A 26168-nucleotide genomic window follows, 5' to 3' on the forward strand; every position below is an offset into this window, starting at 1 on the left:
AGTATTTAATTTAAGATGACAAATATTGAGACAATTCAGTGCTTAACTAATAAAGTGACTACCTGCAGATGGTTGAAAGAGACTGAAAGCCTTAGAATTGTCTTGCAATCTCAATTACCTGTTTCGGAAGTATTCTTTTCCCAAAATGAATTCTGATTTTAAATACGTTTGCATACTATTACTTTATTATTTTAAGATTCGGAACAATAGACTGCCTCACTGGGGGAAGGGGAAAGAAAACAAAGCAACGCTGGTGATGAAAAATTACAGATTTATTCTAGCACACATTCTGACATCAGAATGTTCAACTCCCTTTTTGTAGGCAATACAAGGATTCAGTAGGCCATGTGTATATATCGTCTCTCATTACACAATAATGAACCTTGGAAAAAAATTACAACGGCCATAACAGCAGCTTTGCAATAAACAATCAGCTTGGTGAAGGATTAAAACAGGGTATTTTAAAGAAGCTGATAGCTGGCAAGCAGGCTCCATTTTGGTACAGGATATTAACACAGAAGCAGTTAAAAAATCTTCCATCTCTAGGTCCCCGCTTTTACTCATCACCTTTGAGCAAGGAAAGCAAGTGACCAATATCAAGGACTCGTCCACAAGCCATCAGACTCTGGGTGTGCTTCAACAGTTAGGGTTGAACGCACCTCCCAATGAATTTACCCCTCCTGCAGGAAAATACCGACAGGTAATCCATCCAACCATTACTAGATCAAATCACAATGGAAATGAAACTACTTTAGATTAACCTGAAGACTTTTGAAGTGCTTGAATACCTAGCACTTCTAGGTATACTGTATGGGGTAGAGCAAAACATACAAAGCTGCACTCTCCAAACTGCTTCAGTATTAGCTTTTCATCAAAGTGAAACTTTTAAACAGTTTCTCATGCATTTGATTACCACTGAGATACCAGCAATCAAATTTATACCTGTTCCGTTCTACTTCATGTGTGGCTTCAATTGTAAAATATTTTAATATAAATTGGTCAATCTGACTGATTCTATTTAGCATATAGGAGTAAGCAGTTTTGATCATGGGAATGTAACCCAGTTTAAGATCTGGAAATATCACACACACAACTGCCCAAATTTATAGAAAGGAACTACAGATGCTGTTTATACCAAAGATACACAAAATGCTGGAGTAACTCAGCAGGTCAAGGTACGATATCTGGAGAAAAGGAATAGGTGCCGATCTGGGTTGGAACCCTTCCCCATACTGCTAAAAAACCAGTCTGAGGAATGGTTCCGACCTGAAAAATCACCTATTTCTTTTCTCCAGAGATGTTGCTCGACCCGCTGAGTTACTCCAGCATTTTGTGTCCAGCATCTGCCTAAATTTACAACAGCTTGTATACCAACTCATTTGAGGACCCTTGTTAAATGAAATAAACTTAGTTGTACAGATTCTTGCATCTCATTCACTTAAAATGTTAGAACAGTACCACAAAGATTCAGAATTTTATGAAGAGTACAAAACACATAATGCCAGTTACAGATTTATTAACAGCCCGTTTAAAACAGTTGTGTGAAAGAAAGCTATAAATATAAAGGCTTTACGTTACCAGATGAGGAATATGGAGAGTTTAAGTGAATACTGAAGCAAGTCACCATCACAGTACACTCAAGAATTACCTGCAGCATGTCAGTATCAGTCTATTCACACTGTTAATGCATACATAGAGTGGCATTTTTAGGAAGCGTGAAACACAGAAGTAGTAATAACAAGGGGATTTGCAATATATGCAATATTGTTGTAAAAGTCGGCTGTATAGTCGTATCATTAAAACACATGCTGGTTATTACTTAATTGCAATATCTCCCTCTTTCACCTGTATTACTTGACTGGCCAATTGGCCATATTTTCATGCCAGAGTGGTTTCCTTTTATTAAAACAATATCTCAATTTGCTTTGTCTTATTAATCAATGAAGAAATCCATTAATGACCACCAATGCATGTGGTCATTATTGGCAGCATTTTGAATGAAACATTATTCAATAAAACAAATATAGGGTTCACACTCAATTCACCTTGGTATGTATGCAAAGGTTCTGCACCACGCATAAAAAGAACTGGATCAAAATTAAATAAGCATGTGACAAGTTTCCTACACAAAATCAGGGCAGCTGCAATACAATTTGCAGAATGCTGACAATTACTACACAAAACCACACAGCAGGTTCAGTATTTCCATTTTACTTCACTCAAGCCTCCATTCATTTTAATTAAATCCAAATTTCTCTATATTTATATTGTGCATTTTTTGGCATTTGCAGTGAAAGTGATATTCAAGTGAAATGGGGGGAGGGAAGAAACTGCAATCTGCAATGCACTGAAGAAATGATATTAGTGCCAGCACTCACGCACACATTTAGAATCACTCTGAACAGTAAACAATGCAGACAGTATCCTCTTGTGACCCTGTATAAACCCCTCACAAAACTATAATTGGTCTTTTCACAAAAGGTCAGGTGATTGTGGTTGTATTAACATTGCAGTAGTACATGTGCTGCTACTTCCAATTATTTTAACTTTCACCTTGGGTCCACAAACCAAAGCCTTCAGATAGGGGGCAATGGGAGAAAATAAGTTGTAGGAGGGTTGGAATAGAGGGAGGAGCATTTATAACAATAATTCAAGAGTTATAGAAATATTTAGGCCATGAGAAGGGTGTTATCTTATTCTATCTGTACAATAGTACAAATCAGATCAAAAGGCTAATCCAATGGAAATATTATTCTGGCATGATTGTGGGTTTGGTACGTTGCAAAGCCACCATTGTACTGACACAGCTAGACCTCCCAGTGTACAGATACAGCTTACAGAATTGCTTAGCGTTAATCCACAAAAGTTCAGTACACAATGTTCTTCTCATCAAGAGACGGCACCGCTAGTCCTTAATGCAAGTCCTGATATGCTCTGCTTCATTTCAGTTTACTGCTGTGTCAGCAAACATGGATCACAGGAAGATTGGCACAGTCATCCTTTGGTTGGGCTACACAGCAGCTCTAGGTGTGCCATTGTGAGTTACTGTCTTCATGTTCTGCATATTCACTTGGTGGCTGCTTGGTCGATGAGCACTTACTCCAACCTCAAATACCTCATGGATGGCTTTACGGAAACAATGGAAATTGTAGTCTATCAAACCTGAAAGAGAAAGCAGCAACACTTCAATTCCAAAATACAGACAGTAACCTTCACAATTAAACCACTAAATAATAAATATTAACCATTTGCAGTATTGTTTACACCATTAAGACTGCACATTTGAAACATCACAAGATATAGATGTTCATTAAACAATTATGTATTGATCCTGCAATCAAACTGGGAATTTCTTATCTTCATAGCACAGGACTAATTATTCCAGACACATTTCTGCAATGTGACCATTTCCCAAATTCCGCATGGCATGTTCACAATGACATCCCTGCCACCATCAAGAATAACTTGTCCTTTGATGTCACCTTGTTAGCATTTTTTTGAACATATAAGAATTAACAACTTATTAGGGAGGTTAAATTATTGAGTTGCTCAAATTCATGCTAAAATACTGAAGGTGTACTTTTCATCTACTTGTCGCCCCTTATCTACAGTGCCCTGCGTAATGTTTGGAACAAAGCCCCATCATTTATTTATTTGCCTCTGTACTTCACAATTTGAGATTTGTAATAGAAAAAAAAAAAAAAAAAAAAAAAAAAAAACCACATGCGGTTAAAGTGCACATTGTCAGATTTTATTAAAGGGTATTTTTATACATTTTGGTTTCACCATGTAGAAATTGCAGCTGTGTTTATACATAGTCCCCCCCCCCCCCCCCCCCCCCCCCATATCAAGGTGATTTTTTCAGCGATTGCTGGCATCATGGACTGACATATCAGGTCACCGAAAAAATTGCAGCATGATGCGGCGATGACGCAGCATGATGACGTATTGACACACGATGTTTCAAATGTTGCAACATTTTTTGTCGCCGCTGGATTTTGAAATGTTCAAAATCTTTTGGCGACCCTGATATGACACGGGCAGACGGCGAAAAAAATCGCCAAGTGGGACAGGCTCTTTAGAGACATCAGCCAAACATTAGGCTTATCAAAATCAATTGTCTGCAACTTCCTTAAGAAGAGAGCACTGGTGAGCTTACTAATCACAATGGGACTGGCAGGCCAAGGAAGACCTCCACAGCTGATGACAGAAAAATTCTCTCTATAATAAAGCAACATCCCCAAACATCTGTCCGACAGATCAGTAACACTCTTCAGGAGTCAGGTGTGGATTTGTCAATGACCACTGTCCGCAGAAGACTTCATGAAAAATACAGGGGCTACACTGCAAGATTCAAACCACTGATTAGCTGCAAAAATCTTCTTGGCCACTTTACAGTTTGCCAAGAAGTACTTTAAAGAGCAACCACAGTTCTGGAAAGAGGTCTTGTGGACAGAAGAGACGAAGATTAACTTATATCAGAGTGATGGCAAGAGCAAAGTATGGAGGAGGGAAGGAAATGCCCAAGATCCAATGCATACCATCTCATCTGTGAAACATGGTGGTGGGGGTGTTATGGCCTGGGCGTGTATGGCTGCTGAAGGTACGAGCTCACTTACCTTCATTGATGATACATCTGCTGACCACCAGGGGCGCTGGGAGATGGCTGCCTTGCCGGCAGTCCGTTCGTATTTTCTTTCTTTTGGGTATTTTTTAGTGTGTTAAAAGTTTGTTTTAATGTTCTTCGGTTTGTTTTATGTGGGGGGGGAGAGGGGAGGGAATCGAGTGGGAAACTTTTTTTCAGGTTCTTACCTTCCCGGAGATGTGATCAATTTTCGGATCACATTCTCAGGGCTCTGCGGCCTTCCATCGATAGAGCTGAAAGCCTCCTCGGACTGCCGTGAGCCCCAACGCAGGGCGTGGACTTAACATCGCGGACTTAACCCACCGCGGAACCAACACCAAGGGCTCGCAGTCTCGGAGAGGCCTAGTCGGGAACTCCAACGTTCGACCAGCCCGACACGAGGTTCGATCGCCCAGCGCAGGGGAGCTGATATCCCCCGATGCAGGAGCTAATCGCCTCGACGCGGAGGGCCCGAATGCCGCCGGCTACGAGAGTCAAGATCATCCCGTCAATGGGGGTTCGAGGCCCACGACCGAGGAAGAACAAAAGGAAGAGACTTGAACTTTATTTCGCCTTCCATCACAGTGAGGAATGTGTAGGAGTCACTGTGATGGAAGCATAATGAATTCTGAAGTGTATAATCACATCCTATCTGCTCAAGTTCAAATGCTTAAACTCATTGGTTGTCGGTTCATTATACAACAAGATAATGATCCCAAACATACTGCTAAAGCAACAAAGGAGTTTTTCAAGGCTAAAAAATGGTAGATTGAGTGGCCAGGTCAATCATCCTATCTGATCCCAATTGAGCATGCCTTTTAAATGCTGAAGAAAAGAGAAAACTGAAGGGGACTAGCCCCCAAAACAAGCATAAGCTAAAGATGGCTGTAATACAGACCTGGCAGAGCATTACCAGAGAAGACACCCAGCAACTGGTGATGTCCATGAATCGCAGACTTCAAGCAGTCATTGCATGCAAAGGATATTAAAATACGAAACATGACTACTTTCATTTACATGACATTGCCGTGTCCCAAACAGTATGGTGCCGTGAAATGGGGGGAACAATGTATAAACACTGCTGTAATTTCTACATGGTGAAACTGAAATGTATAAAAATGGCCTTTATTAAAATCTGACAATGTGCACTTTAACCACATGTGGTTTTTACTATTACAAATCTCAATTGTGGAGTACATGGATAAATAAATAAGTGATGGGTCTTTGTCCCAAACATTATGGAGGGCACAGTACCTCAACCAAAGACATCAGGTACAGTAATGACGCTCTTTTAGACAATAGATGCAGGAGTAGGCCGTTTGGCCCTTCGAGCCAGCACCGAAATAACACCCTACGGTTTTTCAATTCCCAATTTGCCCAACATCCAGTGCTACATTAGCAGCAATTTTTCCTCAGTAGGATTTAGTCAGCATAAAATTAAAGTTGTAAAGAAATTCAAATTATATAAGAAAGTTACTTTCATCAAACAAGTACAAAGTGTGAAAGCTAAGGTGATTATGGACAGATTTGATGAACAAATCACTGCAGAAGGCATTCAACACACCATTTATCTTTAGCTGGTATTTCTAAATGATTCCAGCAAAAGAAAATTAAAATTCAATCACAATAGTCGTACAGTAACGATAGATTTATGTTCAGCATGATCTGACATCCAGAAATATCAGAAGTCAGGAACCTGGCATTTGCATTTGAATAAATTTACTGCAAAACATGCAATCTTACTGAAACTAGGAAGGAGTGTTGCACAAAACTTTAAAGGAAAACCAACAAAGGCCATTAAATTACATCAGGAAAGATAAATATAAACCTGAAAGCAGAAGCTCACAATAAATGTAACCAATGCTGTGAAAACTAAATAGGATCAATTGATCTGTACACATTTTACAGGGAGAAAATTTTGCATTTATTCTTCAACATTTAAAATCCTATTTTATATTACCTTTCCTCTCAAAGCTTTCTTCTCTTAGAATGCATACAAGAGCAAGAAACCTCGTCACTTCTTTAAGGTAGAGAACTGTCGTGTTGTTGAGTTTGATAATTGCCATAGACTCTTTGTCATATGCACTTCCAGTGCCATCTTCTTTAAGTCTGCAACCAACATAATTTAGCATAAATTTACTTTCATGTTATACTGAATATCCAATTCCCATTGCTAAAGAATAGGATTGGGCAACATGGATCTTATTAACAAAAGCATAACTAAACAAAAAATAAACACCTGCTCACCAATCTTAGAGTGCCAGCACAGTTTTCTGCCGTCACAGGTAAAGTATATCCAAGAAGGGTCCTGACCCAAAACATCACTTTATCAATTTTCCTCCATAGTTGCTGCCTGATCTACTGAATTACTCCAGCAGTATGTGTCTAAGTAATATCCAAGTTATCAATCACAAACCCAGAACAAACCCAAAGGCCTGTCAGGTACCCAATTTCAAAACTCATGTATGCTTCCAGGAAATGGACTAGTTGCAGCAGGATGCAGCAGGCATCCAAAGGACAGTCAAAGATGGAGTAGTGTTCAAGAAGGAACTGCAGATGCTGGAAAATCGAATAGGCAACGTTTCGGGCCGAAACCCTTCTTCAGACCGTCTGAAGAAGGGTTTTGGTCCGAAACGTTGCCTATTTCCTTCGCTCCATAGATGCTGCTGCACCCGCTGAGTTTCTCCAGCAATTTTGTGTACCTTTAAAGATGGAGTAGTATTTAGTTTCAGTCACTAGATGGCAGAATATGCACAGCTTTGCATATACTTTTGGATCTGAACACATACATCTCAGAAAACTGGCCACATCCCCATATGCAAGTAGTTCCAATTGCATGCTATTTTAAATTTAAACAAGTGCGGAATAAGAATAAAATCAAGGATTAACACACAAATCCTTGATTTATCAACTTGGTTGATAAGGCTATCAAAAAAAAAAACTGGTATTCTCGGCCTCAAATTAAGTTAGGTGCAAAAAGATCATTAAGCATTTATATTTATTTATTATATACGAATGTCATATTAATTACTCATTCCCAACTGCCCCCAAAATGTTGATGCGCTGTTTTTTTGATCAACTTTAGACTTTAGATGGTTTATATGCAAATCTATTAGCACATTTCACAGTTCACCACAATACAGTCAATTTATTCATACCAGCATTCTCAATCCCTGTCCTTTCCCAAAAGCACGCACGTATTTCAATTTTATTGAGCACCATTTCCTTTTAAAAAAGAATAATTCTCTTTAAATCACTGCATTTTTGCAGTGCATTATAATTACAATGGTTTCCCGTTTCAAATAAAAACTTTTCTGGCTCATTTGCTGGAGAAAGAGATTCAGCATGGGCCGCAGATTTCCATCTGCCTGTGAATAATTCTGTAGTTTCATGGTTACCTTTATGGTTACAGTTTTAACATTCCAGATTAACTCATTAACCAAATTTAATTCCCTGGGTTGCCATGCTGGGTTTTGAACTGCTGGGACTTGATTTTTTTCAGTCCGCACCTTGGGTTAATAGTTCTATCAATTAAACATTATGCTGGTATTTTATTCTACTCTAGCTGAATTTCATATCCAATTCTGGGCACCATAAATTAAGAAAAAACACAAGCATCCGAAAACATATGAAGATAATTAATGAAATATTACCTCAGAAACATGAAGCAATTAGAGAACCTGGGGTTCTTTGCCTACAAACATACACATATGCAAAAATCTGATAAATGTACTCCTATGAACATATTAGCTGGTGAATGAAGAACCGTTACCATACAGACAAGTAGGTAACCAGATGCCATAGTCGCAATATAGTTGGAAAATGAACTAGGGGAGAAGTTAATTTTTTTTTTTAATAAATAGAAAGCAGTTGTACGAATCTGTAATGTATCGGAAAAAGAAAAAGAACACAGATTCAAAAAAGTTTAAAATGGAAGCGGTTGATAATTAAAAAGGAAACATATACCGAGCTATTGGAAAAGGACAGGGATTAAAACTGGTATTTCTTAGAACCAAAACTGACAAAGGGGTCAAACAACATCCTTCTGTGATGTATCATTCCAAATACAGTGACGACCAGAGAACATTCCCAAATTATGTACAATAAACTGAAAATCTAGCAAAATTGCCAGAATGCTATCTTTTCCCTTCCCAATCTACAATTATCAGCTGTGATCAGTTAGTTTTGTGTCAAGGCACAGAAATTGATCTACTATGAATGCTTTTTAATGCATATTATTTTGCTTACCCATAAATGCAGGAGACATCAATAACCACATCTATCATATCACAGCATAGCTCATATGACTGCATATCTACAGGTGAACTGTCTGTGGCAATATAGATTTTACTGACTACATCAAAAAGAAAGGCTTTTTCAATTCCTGAATTCTGTGGAACGAAAAAAACAAGTTGCAACATTTGGCTTATCAAGCTTTTTCAAAAAAGTTATTACTTTAAATAATGATCGCCAACATAAAGCATTGACATATTACACATTTTTAAATGCTTTTGAACTGTTACAGAAGGCACTGTAGTAAAAAGATGTCAAAACTGCTTCAGGCAATGATGCAAACAGAAGCAAAAAGCACTCAGGATAGCAATAACTTGTCTCTTGGGTTCTGCTTTACCTAACAATAAAAGCATGGATGCGACTTCTATGATCTAATAATTCAACTCTTTCAACACTAATCTCCCATTTTGCCGAGTTATTGACATTGTTTAATTAAATTACTCTAAGATTATTTATGATGCAAGCATTTAAATATTATCGCACTATAACTAATTTTTAAATCGTTCTGAACGGCATCTCTTGCCAATTAAAAAAAAAAAACTTGGGCTGAAAGGCCAAATCAAATTAATGGGCAAGGCTACAGATTTGCAGTCTAATGAATTTATGGCACTTATTAAATACTAATCTTAACAAATATTTTGTTGAAAACCTGATGACTTAATTCATTGTGATGCGGAGAGACATGGAGACCACAAAAAATTACAAAAAAAATTTCAGAAAAAAATAAGTTAGCCAAAAGCAGCTTTCATTCTTCCATTAATGGAAAGAACTGACGAAAGGCTACACTATTCCTCAGGTAAGCTATTAATACATTTCTGACATCCTTTAACCTTAGAAGCTAAGCTCTATAGTTCAGCTAAGTCACATTAATTACTAAACCAATCCCAGTCTGAGAAGCCCTCAAATAACCTAATGGGAAAAGAGCTTAGAACACTACAAAGTAAACACTGAAAACCAAAAGTCCACTTGTTTTCTTCTGGGTCTATCATTCAGAGCAGTTAAGTTTTAGAAGTGCAACTCCCACAAACTTGGTGCTAAATGAATAATAGCTCAAAAAGTAATGAACCATAGCAATGACATTTATGACTATTTCAACGAACACTTCAAAACTGCTGCCTAATCTAGTTCATCCAACACAAAAGCCTTTATTGGCTCCTAATTTTTATTTAATTACCTTTATTTTCAAATCCCTCAACAGTGCAGCCTCTCTAATTATAATTTTCTCTAGCCCCGTAACCTTTGGAAATATCTGCACTCCTCCGATTCCGCCTTAATTATCTTCAAATTTAACTGCTCTTCCAGCTGCCAATTCCCATGATAGACACAAAGTGCTGGAGTAACTCAGCAGGTGAGGAAGTGGCCTAGTCTCAGCCACGTGTGTGACCAAAAATATGACAAAAATTATGGAATGCATCTCTTCTAATTCTGAAAGCATAATAGGTATATTGTTTTGTACTGTTTATACGATTCATATTTTTTTTCAGTTTATCAAGTGAAATGTTTGTTATGCTGGCAATGTTTCTTTAGGGTCAGAGGACAAATATGACTGGTCACGTGCATGACCTCACACGGAAGCATTTTTTTCATAACTCAGTTTTATCTTAAACTCTGAATTTTAAAAAGCTAGTATGTTCATATCTTTAGCAGACATGCATTATAGTTCTGTAGGTAGGAAAACAGCAATGAATAAGATTAATCTCTTACAAGAATTTTTTAATATATTACTTTATGTGATACCACCTGGTCACGCGTGTGACATTTTGGTTCACTTTCCAAGAAAGGCCCAAGTGTCTCTGGAGATAAAAAATGTGACGTTCTGGGATGGGACCTAATGTCACCTATCCATTTTCTCCAGAGATGCTGCCTGACCTGACGAGTTAATGCAGCACTTTGTGTCCATTTTTGGTACAACCCAGCATATGCAGTTTCTTGGTTCTCCATTTACTGGAAAACCACATGTTCTGGAATTTTCTCAAAGCTCTCCTTGCTTTAAAGCATTTCTCAAAAAAGGCTTCTATAAACAGACTTTTGGCTATCTATACTAAGCTGTCCTTATGTAGCTTAGAGTACTTTCCCCTGAAAATACTCATGTGAAAGCTCCTAATGTGCATTATATTAATGGAAGCATTTATTGTATTCTGCATTGTTGCAATGGATCTTCAAAATTGCACAAGCCACATGCTTAAAACATCGGTTAAATTCAGAGTGATAACAAATAGCTTCAGATTGCACACGAGCATGAAATGTTCATCTTAAAATCTTTTTAAAATAATGAAAACCCTTCATCCTCAAATTCTGCAATGAAATGGTAAAAACCTAGACACTCACCGATATAAAGATGTTAAGTAGATTTTCCAGTGTTGGTAGCTGTGGGATAAGTTTTTGTACTACTTTACTAAATGCTTCAAATATTGAATGATCATAGATGCTGGTTAAGTAAAAGCTGATAAAACAAAAAGGAATATTGTCAGTAACACTGAACAGATCTAAATCCATCACGTCAAATACGCACTTGAAGCTGCCAGATAGTAAATTTCCCAATCAAAACAGAAATATTCATCAAAATGGTTTGAGAAACCCATCAAAATAGATGGTACAGTTTCATAGTTAACCGAATAGCTACTGTGAATAGGGCTCCCTTCCATGGACTCCATCTATACTTTACGCTGCCTGGACAAGGCAACCAGCATAATCTAGGACCAGTCTCACCTGGTCACTTCCTCTTCACATCAGGCAAGAAGTTTGAAAATGCATACCTCCAGATTCAGGGACAGTTTCTTCCCAACTGTTATCAGGGAACTAAACAGTCCTCTCACTAGGTACAGTGTGGGCCTGACCTACCAGCTACCTCATTGTAGTACTTTGAGCTATCTTTAAACTTCTTGCACTAAATACTGTACCCTTTATCTGTACACTGTGGACAGCTTGTTTGCAATTATGCATCATCTTCTCTTTGACTGGATAGCACGCAACCAAAAAGATTTTCATGTGACAATAAAAGGAAATAGTCGCAAGTAACAAGAAAACAATTGAAGCTGCTTGCTAGGCACTTTAAAGCCACAAAAAGTGAAAAATTTACAATATTAAGCCAAAATTTCAAGTGTCCCTCAGCTAAAATGAATTTTTGTTTAAGTTTCAGAGTTCTACAATGAAGACTGTTTATCAGAACATAAGAGTTCAGTGGCTTGCACATGTAATAAAATGTCCTTGTGACTGACACCAAAGCTACATGACCACATCATAACCTGGATGATGTAGCCTATATTGTCAGCATATTACAGAGAATTTCCACTCAAGATATTCAGTGATTTTTACCAGCACTTGTAGTTACAATTGCCGATACGCTTTATGGCCACAAAAAGTGCCCGCCCAATTACTTTGTTACTTGTGTAGGAAGGAACTGCAGATATTGGTTTATACCAAAGATAGACACAATGTGATGGATTTACTCAGTGGGTCAAGCAGCATCTCTGGAGAAAAAGGATGGGTAAAGTCGAGTCCGACGAAGGGTTCCGACCCGAAACGTCACCCATCCTTTTGCTCCAGAAGTGCTGCCTGACCACTGAGTTACTCCGGCACCTTGCATCCACCTTGTTACATGGTTAGCAACAGCTCGCCTGACTAAGAAACTGCACCATTCATTTCAATAGGCTTATCAATAGTTTTGATTTCTAATGTGTCCATTTCACATCATGCCAAATTCATGTTACCAATGGTCAGAGATAGTTAACACTGTAAGGCTGCAATACAACAATGATTACAAGGTTATTGTGCACTGAACCTCAGTGTTAGGCAGTTTAAGTAGGAACTCATATGATGATCCCACCATGGGGACAAAAAAAATGACATGTTCAAGTCTGAAGACCAATCTTGGCTATGTTACCTTACATTATTGATAAATGCCAAGGAACAGACATATTCAATGCTAGCATTTACAGTGGCTTGCAAAAATATTCATACCCCTTGAACTTTTCCACATTTTGTCACGTTACAACCACAAACGTAAATGTATTTTATTGGGATTTTATGTGATAGACCAACACAAAGTGGCGCATAATTGTGAAGTGGAAGGAAAATGATACATGGTTTTCAAATTATTTTACAAATAAAAAACTGAAAAGTGTGGCGTGCAAAAGTATTCAGCCCCCTTTACTCTGATACCCCTAAATAAAATCCAGTGCAACCAATTGCCTTCAGAAGTCACCTAATTAGTAAATAGAGTCCACTTGTGTGTAATCTAATCTCAGTATAAATACAGCTGTTCTGTGAAGGCTTCAGAGGTTTGTTAGAGAACATTAGTGAACAAACAGCATCATGAAGCCCAAGGAACACACCAGATAGGTCAGGGATAAAGTTGTGGAGAAGTTTAAAGCAGGGTTAGGTTATAAAAAAAATATCCCAAGCTTTGAACATCTCACTGTTCAATCCATCATCCGAAAATGGAAAGAGTATGGCACAACTGCAAACCTACCAAGACATGGCCGTCCACCTAAACTGTTGTGCACAGGACGGAAGAATGGCAAGAAGAGCATTGATCAAAAGAGAAGCAGTTTGCCATGGTAACACAGCAAACTGTAGAGGAGGTGCTCTGCAGAGATCCACAAATTGAAGTTTTTGGCCATCGCTAGGTGGGGAGAATCACCCTGTCACACACCATCCCCACTGTGAAACATGGTGGTGGCAGCACTATTAGGGGGATGCTTTTCTTCAGGGAAGGGAAGCTGTTCAGAGTTGATGGGAAGATGGATGGAGTCAAATACAGGGCAATCTTGGAAGAAAACCTGTTAAGAGTCAGCAAAAGACTTGAGACTTGGAGGTTCACCTTCCAGCAGGACAATGACCCTAAACATACAGCCAGAGCTACAATGGAATGGTTTAGATCAAAGCATATTCATGTGTTAGAATGGCCCAGTCAAAGTCAAGACCTAAATCCAATTGAGAATCTTCTGGCAAGACTTGAAAATTGCTGTTCACAGACACTCTCCATCCAATCTGACTGAGCTTGAGCTATTTTGCAAAGAAGAATGGGCAAAAATTTCAGTCTCTAGATGTGCAAAGTTGGTAGAGACATACCTCAAAAGACTTGCAGTTGTAATTGCAGCGAAAGGTGGTTCTACAAGGTATTGACTCAGGGGGGCTGAATATTTTTGCACACCACACTTTTCAGTCTTTTATTTGTAAAACAAATTGAAAACCATGTATCATTTTCCTTCCACTTCACAATTATGCACCACTTTGTGTTGGTCTATCACATAAAATCCCAATAAAATACATTTACGTTTGTGGTTGTAACATGACAAAATGTGGAAAAGTTCAAGGGGTATGAAAACTTTTGCAAGCCATTGTATAGCAAGAGGACTGGAATACAAAAACGGAACTGTAATGCTGAGGCTCTATAAAGGCACTGGTCAGGCCGCATTTGGAGTACAGCGAGTAAATTTGCACCACCATATCCAAGGAAGGATGTGCTGGCTCTGGAGAGGGTCCAGAGGAGGTTTACAAGAATGATTCCAGGAAAGAGCAGGTTTTGCATGAGCGCTTGGCAGCACTGGGCCTCTACTTGCTGGACTTTAGAAGGTTGACAGGGGACCACATTGAAACTTACAGAATAATGAAAGGCATAGATAGAGCGGATGTGGAAAGGATGTTTCCACTGGTTGGAGAGTCTAGGACCCTCAATTAAAGGGCACTCTTTTAGAAAGGAGGCGAGGAGGAACTTCTTTAGTCAGAGGGTAGTTAATCTCCACGGTCCTCGCTGCCAAGGGCTGTGGAGGCCAAGTCAGTGGTTATTTTTAAGGCAGAGAGACAAATTCTTGATTAGAACGAGTGTCAACAATTATGTGGAGAGGGCAAGAAAATGGGATTAGGAGGCAGAGATCAGTCATGATTGAATGGTGGAGTAGACCCGATGGGTCAAATGGACCAATTCTACTATTATAAATTGTCAACGTGACACCCACTGAAGATCTTTAATATTTACCTGCATAAAAATAATTATGCTGACACAATACAATATATTTAACTGTCTCTTCTCACTTTTACAGATACAGTTAAGGGAAAACCTGCCCAGGAATTGTGATGGCACTTTAGCTGCTTGGTATGATTCTGTGAGTACTGCTGACAAGCCAGAGAAGTGGCTAATTATCCAAAAACTGTAGTTTAACCTATTTAGGCAAAGCTATACTTGTCTAAAAGAGGTGAAGAAAGCAATAAGTGTATATGATTTTAAGATTAGCTGGATTGCAAACAAAATGATAAACTGAAACGGGATGAATTGCAGAACATAAAAAAACAATTGTGCCACAGTTGCCAAAGGTGTCCTAAAATAATTTTAAAGCAAATTATGCTGAAGTGAAAATTCAAAAATGAGTACACAAACCTAGGTGAGATACCATGTGCATATTGTCCTGCATCGTTCAATTTTAAAATGTATTTTATCTCGCCTGCAATATGTAGTGAGTGCATGTTGTCAACAATGCAAAAGCAACAGGGCATCTGGGATCTCAGCAAAGGATTAACAGGATCTCCCAGGCACTGAGAGTTAAGACAATTATTTTTCAAGTGTGTCAAATCAGGTACAGAAAGGATGAAAATTTGATTGAGATTAAAGAAAACTATTTAAAATCTTCTGACTCGAGGTACAAGACTCTCCTCAAATTGTTATCCCCATCTTTATTGAGTCTACACTAACAATTATCACCTTGATAAAAAAAGTCACGGTGGTCTGCAATTTTTTCAACAATCAGATAAAGGTTTTTGTGGCAAGATTATTCTGCAACAGATGTGCAAATCCTTTTTTTTAAAATAATGGTGAGATGTTGATTATGCAAAGCACATGGTGGAATACAATAAATTGGCCAGCAAATTCTAGAGAACTACAGTTAACTGTTTAGCTTATAGAACTTAGATATTAATAATAAAGGATGTTAACATCAGCATCCATCATTTAGAGAAGGATTATAAAATGCTTTAGGTTTCAGGACAACCACATAGTTGGAAGCAGAGAATAAATACTTCAGAGATCGTCACAAAATACTTTTTGTATGGCTGGCTCAAGGAGGAAAAGGCATACCCAAAGGCAATATTGCTTACCTTAGATGGAGTTTCTCTAAACCAGCATCAGCAAGGTCATCATTGGCCCGCTGGTGAATGTCTCTTTGGGTTTCTATCTTGTGATCATCTGACAAACCATCTACTTTGTGGATGAATACTTCAAAATTAATTTCAGGATTGACTTTATACGCTCTGGATACTGTCAGGTGAAGTCTTGCTAGAGCTTCCATGTAATCATCCTGTCAAGGACAACGTTCATCAGTAATCTGCCATTTGATTAAGGGCAAACATAAAAGCATCTAAAAAGTATTTGCAGCACACATTCAGACTAGTAAAAGGCAAATCTATATGATCAATTTTGAAAACCAGTGATCACTCTCTTCAATTTATTTTTGTTTGTCAGCCAACAACCATCACTATCAGGCTAATTAAACAAATAATTAGAAGGGTATTGGGGAACAATGAAGAAATAAAAAATAAAAGCATAATACATTTGTTAATTTTACTAATTACTTTAAACATTTTATAGGACCTGTACATCATTGCCCTGGTAAAAACCAAATACTAATCCTGGCAGGAATAGTAATCCGCATTTACTACAGCATCAAGGAACAGCGGTTTGGGCCCTGGCACAAGTTTCACCAAGTTTAAGATTTTAAAAAACATTACCTCACAGCAGCAGTTCATATGTGCCATCAAGCCTTGGAGAAATGCACTGCACCCATTTTTTTTCAGTATAAACTCCACAAAAAATGAAGACAAAAGCTTTATGGACACCGTTTTCATATTTCTAGCATTACCTGATGTCCTGCAGACAGGTACTCATTCAGTTTCATTTCCACAACAAAAACTCTTTCTCTAAATTATTACTCCTGAAAGTAAAATGCCACAGATGCTGGAAATGGGCAATTAAAACAAAATGCTGGCAATTCCCAGCAAATCAGTCAACATTAGTCGACTGTTTTCTCACCCCACCACATTTTCTCTTCATTTTATAACATGTTTCATTTCTAATTCTGCATGATGATGATGGAATATTATAGAGGCAGGGACAGGGCCAAAAGCACATCTTGCACAAACAACCCTGGTATTGCAGCGATTGCCAAAAAGTTCATATTTTTCATCAATCTCGGAAATGTTTGATGTAAAACTGCTTCTTAATTGAGCAGACCCTTTCACTATATATTGCTTTAAATACAACAAGTATCAGACAAATTGCATCACAGCACAATGTAAAGTGCAATTTTACATTACAAAATCTTCCAATAACTACCAATATTCAAAGGTTGAATAATTGGCTCCGAGTAAAACAAAATAGTTGCAAGAACTATTTTATTCATGGAAATCAACAATTTTCAGGTATACATAATTTTATATCACACAGCTGCTTCTTGCTATAAATTATGAAATGTTAAGTGCAAAAATAAAGCACAAATCATAATTTAATGTAACTCCGTAAAATAGTCAATAATTGAGAAGACGTTTTACAGTTTGCATATCCACATTTTTCAAAGACATTTAGTCTTGACATTTTCAAAAGCTTAAGTTACATCTGGTGCAGCTTTACTCTAATTAAAATAGCAATAATGTCCAGCTGATCAACTTATGGTCGTTCTTTAAATCAGTAGTTCTTCGATAATATGGTAAGAAATCCAAGGAACTACAAAATATCTACAGTGCCCTCCATAATGTTTGGGACAAAGACCCGTCATTTATTTATTTGCCTCTGTACTCCACAATTTGAGATTTGTGGTTAAAAACACATGTGGTGAAAATGCACATTGTCAGATTTTATTAAAGGCCATTTTTATACATTTTGGTTTCACCATGTTGAAATTACAGCTGTGTTTATACATAGTTCCCCCCCCCCCCCCCCCCCCCTTTTTTTTCAGGGCACCATAATGTTTGGGACACATGGCTTCACAGGCATTTGTAATTGCTCAGGTGTGTTTAATTGCCTCAATACAGGAAGAGAGCTCTCAGAACCTAGTCTTTCCATCACCTTTGGAAACTTTTATTTCTGTTTATCAATGAAAGTTGTGACAATGAAAGTCAAATAAGCCATTATGAGTGAGAAACAAGAATAAAACTGTTAGAGTTATCAGCCAAACCGTTGGCTTACCAAATCAACTGTTTGGAACATCATTAAGAAGGAAGAGTACCGGTGAGCTTACAAATCTCAAAGGGACTAGCAGGCCAAGAAAGACCACCACAGCTGATGACAGGAATTCCCTCTATTATAAAGCAAAATCCCCAATCACCTGTCCGACAGATCAGAAACACTTAAGGAGTCAGGTGTGGATTTGTCAATGACCACTGTCCGTAGAAGACTTCATGAACAGAAATACAGAGGCTACACTGCAAGATGCAAACCACTGGTTAGCTACAAAAATAGGATGGTCAGGTTACAGTTTGCCAAGAAGTACTTAAAAGAGCAACCACAGTTCTGTAAAAAGGTCTTGTGGACAGATGAGATGAAGATTAACTTGGAGTGATGGCAAGAGCAAAGTATGGAAGAGAGAAGGAACTGCCCAAGATCCAAAGCATACCACCTCATCTGTGAAACATGGTGGTGGGGGTGTTATGGCCTGGCATGATATGGTCCCACGTAGAAGATTATTAGGCAAAATTAGAGCACATGGTATTGGGGGTAGGGTACTGACATGGATAGAAAATTGGTTGGCAGACAGGAAACAAAGAGTAGAGATAAATGGGTGGCAGTGTGAACTGTGAAGAGGATGCTCTGAGCATGCAGAGTGACTTGTACAGGTTGAGTGAGTGGGCAGATGCATGGCAGATGCAGTTTAATGTGGATACATGTGACATTATCCACTTTGGTGGCAACAGGAAGGCAGATTATTATCTGAATGATGTCAAGTTGGGAAAAGGGAAGTACAACAAGCTCTGTGGGGTCCTTGTTCACCAGTCACTGAAAATAAGCATGTAGGTACAACAGGCAGCGAAGAAAGCGAATGGCATGTTGGCCTTCATACAAGAGTTGAGTATAGGAGCAAAGAGGTCCTTCGGCAGTTTTACAGGACCCTAGTGAGACCACACCTGGAATATTGTGTGCAGTTTTGGTCTCCAAATTTGAGGACATTCTTGTTATTGCGTGAGTGCAGTGTAGGTTCACGAGGTTAATTCCTGGGATGACAGGTCCGTCATATGTTGATAGAATGGAGTGGCTGAGCTTCTATACTCTGGAATTCAGAAGGATGAGAGGGAATCTTATTGAAACATACAAGATTATTAAGAGCTTGGATACACTAGAGGCAGGAAACATGTTCCCAATGTTGGGAGAGTCCAGAACCAGAGGCCACAATTTAAGGATAAGTGGTAAGCCATTTAGAACAGAGATGAGGAAAAACTTGTTCACACAGAGGGTTGTGAATCTGTGGAATTCTCTGCCTCAGAAGGCAGTTGAGGCCAATTCTCTGGATGCTTTCAAGAGAGAGTTAGATAGAGCTGTTAAAGATAGCGGAGTCTGGGGGTATGACGAGAAGGTACTGATTGTGGATGAATAGCCATGATCATATTGAATGGCGATGCTGGCTCGAAGGACAGTATGGTCTACTCCTGCACCCATTATCTATTGTCATGACTTGGAAAACAGATTTCACACAAAACTGACTTCTCAATAAAGGGCCTACAGGGTTTAATCGTGTTTGTACTATTGAGATAAAGTTCCAGTTGTTCAAAAGCTAAATGGTTAGTGGCAAATTATTGGATTTCCCTGCAATGCTGTTATTTAAGATACAAAACCACAGCTACTACTCTTCAATAATAGACAATAGGTGCAGGAGTAGGCCATTTGGCCTTTTGAGCCAGCACCGCCATTCAATGTGATCATGGCTGATCATCCACAATCAGTACCCCGTTCCTGCCTTCACCCCATATCCCCTGACTCCGCTATTTTTAAGAGCCCTATCTAGCTCTCTCTTGAAAGCATCCAGAGAACCTGCCTCCACCGCCCTCCGAGGCAGAGAATTCCACAGAATAATAAAAACAAACATTTGCTATCCTTTCTGGAGCAGACTACTTACTATATTCCAGTGCAATGACCAATTGAAAATCATGTACTAGCGAGTGCACATTTCTCTGAACACAGAACTGCAGAGGAATAGGCCCTTCTGCTAACAATGTCTGCGCCAAACTCAAGCATATGAAACGTATAAAAGAAACATGTACTGCTGCCATCTGGGAGAGTACAAAGTGCAAATAATTTCACACATGAACTTCTAGGCAGAGGATGATTCTGTATTGCACTAAAATTTAGCATAATCAATTTAATGCTAGGCAAAGCAGACGCAAACTCTATTAATAAAGTGATCAGCGGGGTTATGCAACAAATGGTTGGTCAAATTGAGATTGTGGTAATTACAGGCTAATGTTCCTGCATGCAAACCCAACATTTTAAGACATGTTGGTACAAGAAATAATTTAAAGTAATTGTTGAAAATTACAATTCCATTGGGCACAATATCATTCCTCACATGCTACTCACTAATCATTATGCTTCTGAAAATTTGCTTCCTTTTTCCAAGAAGTAGGGTCCTCCCCAGAATAATGTGGAGAAAGCTAAAATAAAAACAAATATTTGTTCTTATGACATTTGTTGTTTGTTATATAAAATGACTGGCTGACTTTATACAAAGGATGGCAGGCACTGCAGAAACAACTACTTTGGTATTCTCAGTACAAATGAATCAAAGCTATCTTTCTGCAGCCTAAATTTCAAAGATTGAATAAACTTACCCAAAACTTTAAAAAAAACTATCATGGATTTATCTTTCAATATCTTTTCCAAGGCGCTCAAAATAGAATTGTTACAGAAATTATGCATTCAAAATTAAAAGGAAAGGTATTCTGATAGTTTTTAATTTTTACAGCCTACGTATAAAACCAATTGTGATAATCTTCGAAGTTCACATTCACACTTATTTTAATTAATTCAGTTAAATAATCCATAATCAAAATTCAATTAGAAAATGTGACACAACGAATACTGCTCAACATGATACCCCACAATTCATTTTCAAGCCACAATAGCCTTAGTTATAATATTCTCTAAAGGATCCCATGTCATATCACTGTCATTAAAAAAATAATTTGTACCAGTCCTTCCAGGATGAGAAATAAATCATTGGCACTTTCTCATTAATATGCAACACCGTGCCCTCCATAATGTTTGGGACAAAGACCCATCATTTATTTGTCTCTGTGCTCCACAATTTGAGATTTGTAATAGAAAAAAAAAAAAAAAATCACATGTGGTTAAAGTGCACATTGTCAAATTTTAGTAAAGCCCATTTTTATACATTTTGGTTGCACCATGTAGAAATTACAGCAGTGTTTATACATACTCCCCCCCATTTCAGGGCAATGTCATGTAAATGAAAGTAGTCATGTTTAGTATTTTGTTGCATATCCTTTGCATGCAATGCCTGCTTGAAGTCTGCGATTCAAGGACATCACCAGTTGCTGGGTGTCTTCTCTGGTGATGTTCTGCCGGGCCTGTATTGCAGCCATCTTCAGCTAATGCTTGTTTTGGGGGCTAGTCCTCTTCAGTTTTCTCTTCAACATACAAAACGAATGCTCAATTGGGTTCAGATCGAGTGATTGACTTGGTCAATCAAGAATTGTCCATTTTTCAGCACCAGAGACCCGGGTTCGATCCAGAGTACGGATAAAACGCAGGTCACATTAATGCAGCAACACAGCTGCCGAGAATGTTTATCGCGAGTGACCTATGACCTGGGCATGCGCAGTCGGAATACCAAACTTGTTTATTGTGGAATACAGAGGCAAATAAATAAATGATGGTTCTTTGTCCCAAACATTATGGAGGGCACTGTTTATGTTGTTGTGAACACCAAATACTTTTAAAAACCTAATGAAAGACTAGTGGGCAGCTAATTACATTTTATACAACAACAAAAAATGGTTAACACGATAGGGGCAAAACACAGGCAGGTGGGACTAGCGTAGATGGGCCATATTGGTCAGCGCGGGCAAGTTAGGCCGAAGGTCCCACGCTGTATGACTTTATGACTCAAAAAAACTTTCAGAATTTGTCATTCTCACTTATGTTTCATCAACTTATCTAATTTTGCCTGCAGCTGCGAAAACTGGTGATTCGTGTATAATGTATGCATAAAGGCAATGCAACTCACTACCTGGACCATAATTTTAAAATGTTTATTTTGAGTTTAAGGGCCATGGAACTGGCTGTTGAAAGTTAATATTAGAACAATGCAACACAGGAATGGGCCCTTCAACCCACAATATTTGAGCCGAATGTGCAGAGTTAAGCTGATGTCAGCTACCTGTACACGAACCACATCTCTCTATTCCCTACACTTCTCCGTGCGTGTCCAAAGGCCTATTAAACAACTATCATATGGGTAGAAGGCTCCCAGGATGCCATGTAGCAGCAGAAGGCTCCCAGGATGCTGTGGAACTGGCAGAAGGAAGACCCAGTAGGTAGGTGGAAGTCTCCACATTTCTTGTAGTGGGCAAGCATTCAACACACTAAATGCCACCTAACCAAAGTCCTTTAGATCTGCATCATGACTTCCCGACTCTTGTATTCAATGCCCCTAGCAATGAAGGCAAGTATACTATACACCTTAACCACCCTATCTACTTGTGCAGCCACCTTCAGTGATCTACAAAATTTCTTCTCCAAGATCCTTCTGCACATCAATGGTTTTGTCATTAACTCTCGCCCTCTCCTTACATTCAACCTTCAAAAGTGCAACACTTCACGCTTGCTCATCTTAAACTCCATCTGCACTTTATCCACCCATTTCCGCTGTTGATCTATAATCCCCGTTTCTTCCGACAGCCTTCTTCATTGCAACTCCTCCAATTTTGGTGTAATCAGCAAATGCACTCACCAACCCATCTACATTTACGTCCAGATAATGTATATATCACAAACAGCAGATCCCTGCAGAACCCCACTGGTTACAGAACTTGAACCAGGATATCTACCCTCCACCATAATGCTCTGTCATCCTTGAATAAACCAGTTCTGAATCTAAAGTGTTCAAAAATAAAACAGTCCTCAAAACAAATTGAATCTAGTTTTCCTTCCAACAAATTAAGTGGAAAATGTAAACTTATTTGATAGTAGAACATGTATGAATATTTCTTACCAAATTGAAAACACAGCCCTAAATAAAAATGGAGCCAAAAAAAGTCAATTGTGGAAATACCCAAATTATCCATAATTGATTAACACCCACACTGATGCAAACTAGTCATTGTAATCGTACGCTATTGCTAGAGTATTGAGGAGCACTAACTACTGTTCAAATTACTTATTGATTATGATAGTTTTCTGAATGTAGATTAGCTCAGATAGTTCTACACTGAAAGTAAGCTCACAGTAAAATGTCTTATAGACAATAGGTGCAGGAGTAGGCCATTCGGCCCTTCGAGCCAGCACCGCCATTCAATGTGATCATGGCTGATCCCCAATCAGTACCCCGTTCCTGCCTTCTCCCCATATCCCCGGACTTCATTATTTTTTAAGAGCCCTATCTAGCTCTCTCTTAAAAGCATCCAGAGAATCTGCCTCCACCGCCCTCTGAGGCAGAGAATTCCAGACTCACCACTCTCTGTGAGAAAAAGCGTTTCCTCATCTCTGTTCTAAATGGCTTACTCATGTCTTGGGTCATGCAAAAGGACATAAAATATTCTATGTAAAGCAAACCTTTATGAATGCAACACAAATAACATTAAATGTTTTGTAAATACTCCATGGCAATTTGGTGCAGAAAGTGTTTTGCTTCATTTATCTTACAACAAAAGATCAACTAAAAGCCAACTATCAAAATAGTTGCGAATATTTTGTTTGTCTGTACGGAGTTTCTACATTTTCCCCGTGACCTGCGTGGGGTTTCACTTGAATCTCCGGTTTCCTCCCACACTCCAAAGATGTAAAGGTTTGTAGGTTAATTGGCTTGGTATAATTGTCCTCAGTGTATGTAGTATAGCGTTAGTGTGCAGGGATCACTGGGTGGCACAGACTCAGCATGCTGAAGGGTCTGTTTCCGCACTGTATCTCTAAACTAAACAGGCCGTGTTGAAATATTATTGTCTAATGTCGCAAAATTTGTTAATTTACAAATATTAATAAGCTCAATGGTTTTGCACAAAGGAGGAAAACAGCATAAGCGCATCAATGGCACTTTGGTACAAATGAAGCAATGCTGCACATCAATCCCACAGCTGTTATAACCAAATATCCCTAATTAAAAATAGAATGATGAAAATTACACGATTACCCTGTACTTTAACTTAAATCATGCTGTGCAAGCTCATCAGTCCAAGAGTGAAACCAGTTCACATTTGTTTTGCAAATGCACCCATTCGGAATCAAACGGTTTAAAAGGGATGTAGAATATACAGGGACCATACCAGAGGTAGGATTGGGCATTACAAACATCTAATAGCTAATGTTTCATTACAATGACACAGCAGATGGGATTGAAGTGATTAAAGGCCAGAGTTACAATTGAGTCATTGCTTGTTATGCTGCCAGCAACATATTTCTAAAGGCTATGTATGATAAACACTTATTTGTATATTCATGGTATCAACTAGCAATTCAGAATTCTCGCACTATTTCTCAAAAACCAATTCAGGAAAGTATTGCTCAAAATGTCTGCCCTTCATGAACGTGTTCAAACTTGACTGGAGAACGTTTATGATCATAATTGCTTGCAACCTTGATCTTTTTAAAATCATGCCAGACTCAAACCAGCATTGTTCTATTACAGCTCTGCACAGACAAGATAATGTTTTGATTATCTTCAAATTAATTTGTCAGAAAATGGAATTCCAAGCCCAAAGATGTGGGTGACTAACTCTTCCAACTGATCTCACTTAACTGCTTTCCAAAGAAAGATGCATCATCGGTGTTGCTCTACTTCCAGCATGATATTTATTTGGAGGGGGGTAAATGTTTGCAAGAAATAATAACAATTAGGATTAGAACATAACACAAGGATTTAAAGTAAATGTAAAAGACCTAGGATCAAAAATTGTCATTGGTATACGATTGTTATGTCTACTGAGATACAGTAAAAACAAGTGTTGTGTGCTAAACAGGCAGATCATGCCATATACAAGTACAATCATACCACACAAGAAGTTATGCAAAATGAGAAAGGAAAAAGGGCAGAATGCATTGCAGCGAGAAAGTGCAAATAAAAAATGTACAAGAGCTGCAATGAGGGAGATCTGTAATACATCCTTAGCATTTGAGAGGTTTGTTCAAAAGTCTGATAACAGCATGGAAGAAGCCATTCTTGAATCTGGTTGTAGGAGCTTTCAAATCTTCTGCCCAATGCGAGAGGGAAAAAGCAAGAATTAAGGAGTTTCTTGATTATGCCGGTTGCATTCACCAGGAGTGCAGAATGGAGAGTAGATGAAGCCAAAGTGGTTCGAAAAAGCTGGTTTGCAAGATGGACTGCGTTCCTTTCACAGCTTTCTGCAATTTCTTGTGGTCTTGAGCAGGTGTCATACCAAGCTGTGATGCATCCTCATAGGATACTTTCTGTTGTGCATCTGGAAAAATTGGTAACAGTCGTTGGAGACATGCCAAACTTCCTTGATCTTCAGGGGAAGCAGAGGTATTGATATGCTTCCTTGGACAGTATCATCGATGTGAATAGACCAGTTCAAATTTGTGCTGATATTTATACCTCAGAACTTGAATCTCTTGATTATCTCCATTTCAGCACCACTGATGCAGACTGGGGTGTATACACCACCCAGCTTCTTATGGTCAATAAACTACCTCTTTGGTTTTGCTGACAGTGAGAGAGGTTGTTGTCTTGACAGCATGTTACTAAACTCTCTGTCCTTTCCTGTACTCTGGATGTCATTGTTTACAACCTGGCCCACTACTGTGGCGTCATCTGCAAACGTATAGAGTTAGAGCAGAATTTGGCTGCACTGTCATGTGCATAGGAAGTATAGTACGGGGCTGAGAACATGGCCTTTCAGGGCACCCGTGTTGAGAATTTTAGTTGGAGGATTTTATGTCACCTATCCTTACAGATTGTGCCTTGCGTGTCTGGAAATCAAGGACCTAGTTGCAGAGAAGCTGCTTAAACCCAGGTTCAGGAGGCATTGATTTAAAGTAATTACAATTAACAAGGGAGATTAAAAATATTTTTATCCA

General features: G+C 38.6%; 1 protein-coding gene across 1 annotated transcript in view; it reads right to left on the bottom strand.

Annotated features, from left to right (window-relative positions):
* Window positions 1–251: 251 nt before the first annotated feature.
* The window catches only part of rragca (Ras-related GTP binding Ca), a 30401-nt gene continuing 4484 nt past the window's right edge, over window positions 252–26168 (bottom strand). Inside the window, exons 2-6 of the mRNA XM_055656207.1 lie at window positions 16010–16209; window positions 11246–11360; window positions 8873–9015; window positions 6585–6733; window positions 252–3162 (exon numbers count right to left, since the gene is read on the bottom strand). Of these exons, the coding sequence (XP_055512182.1) occupies window positions 3011–3162; window positions 6585–6733; window positions 8873–9015; window positions 11246–11360; window positions 16010–16209 (759 nt within the window). The 3' untranslated portion in view covers window positions 252–3010. The remainder of the gene's footprint in view (window positions 3163–6584; window positions 6734–8872; window positions 9016–11245; window positions 11361–16009; window positions 16210–26168) is intronic.

This window comes from Leucoraja erinacea, chromosome 26 (assembly GCF_028641065.1).
Source record: "Leucoraja erinacea ecotype New England chromosome 26, Leri_hhj_1, whole genome shotgun sequence".
In the NCBI taxonomy this organism is placed as follows: domain Eukaryota; kingdom Metazoa; phylum Chordata; class Chondrichthyes; order Rajiformes; family Rajidae; genus Leucoraja; species Leucoraja erinaceus.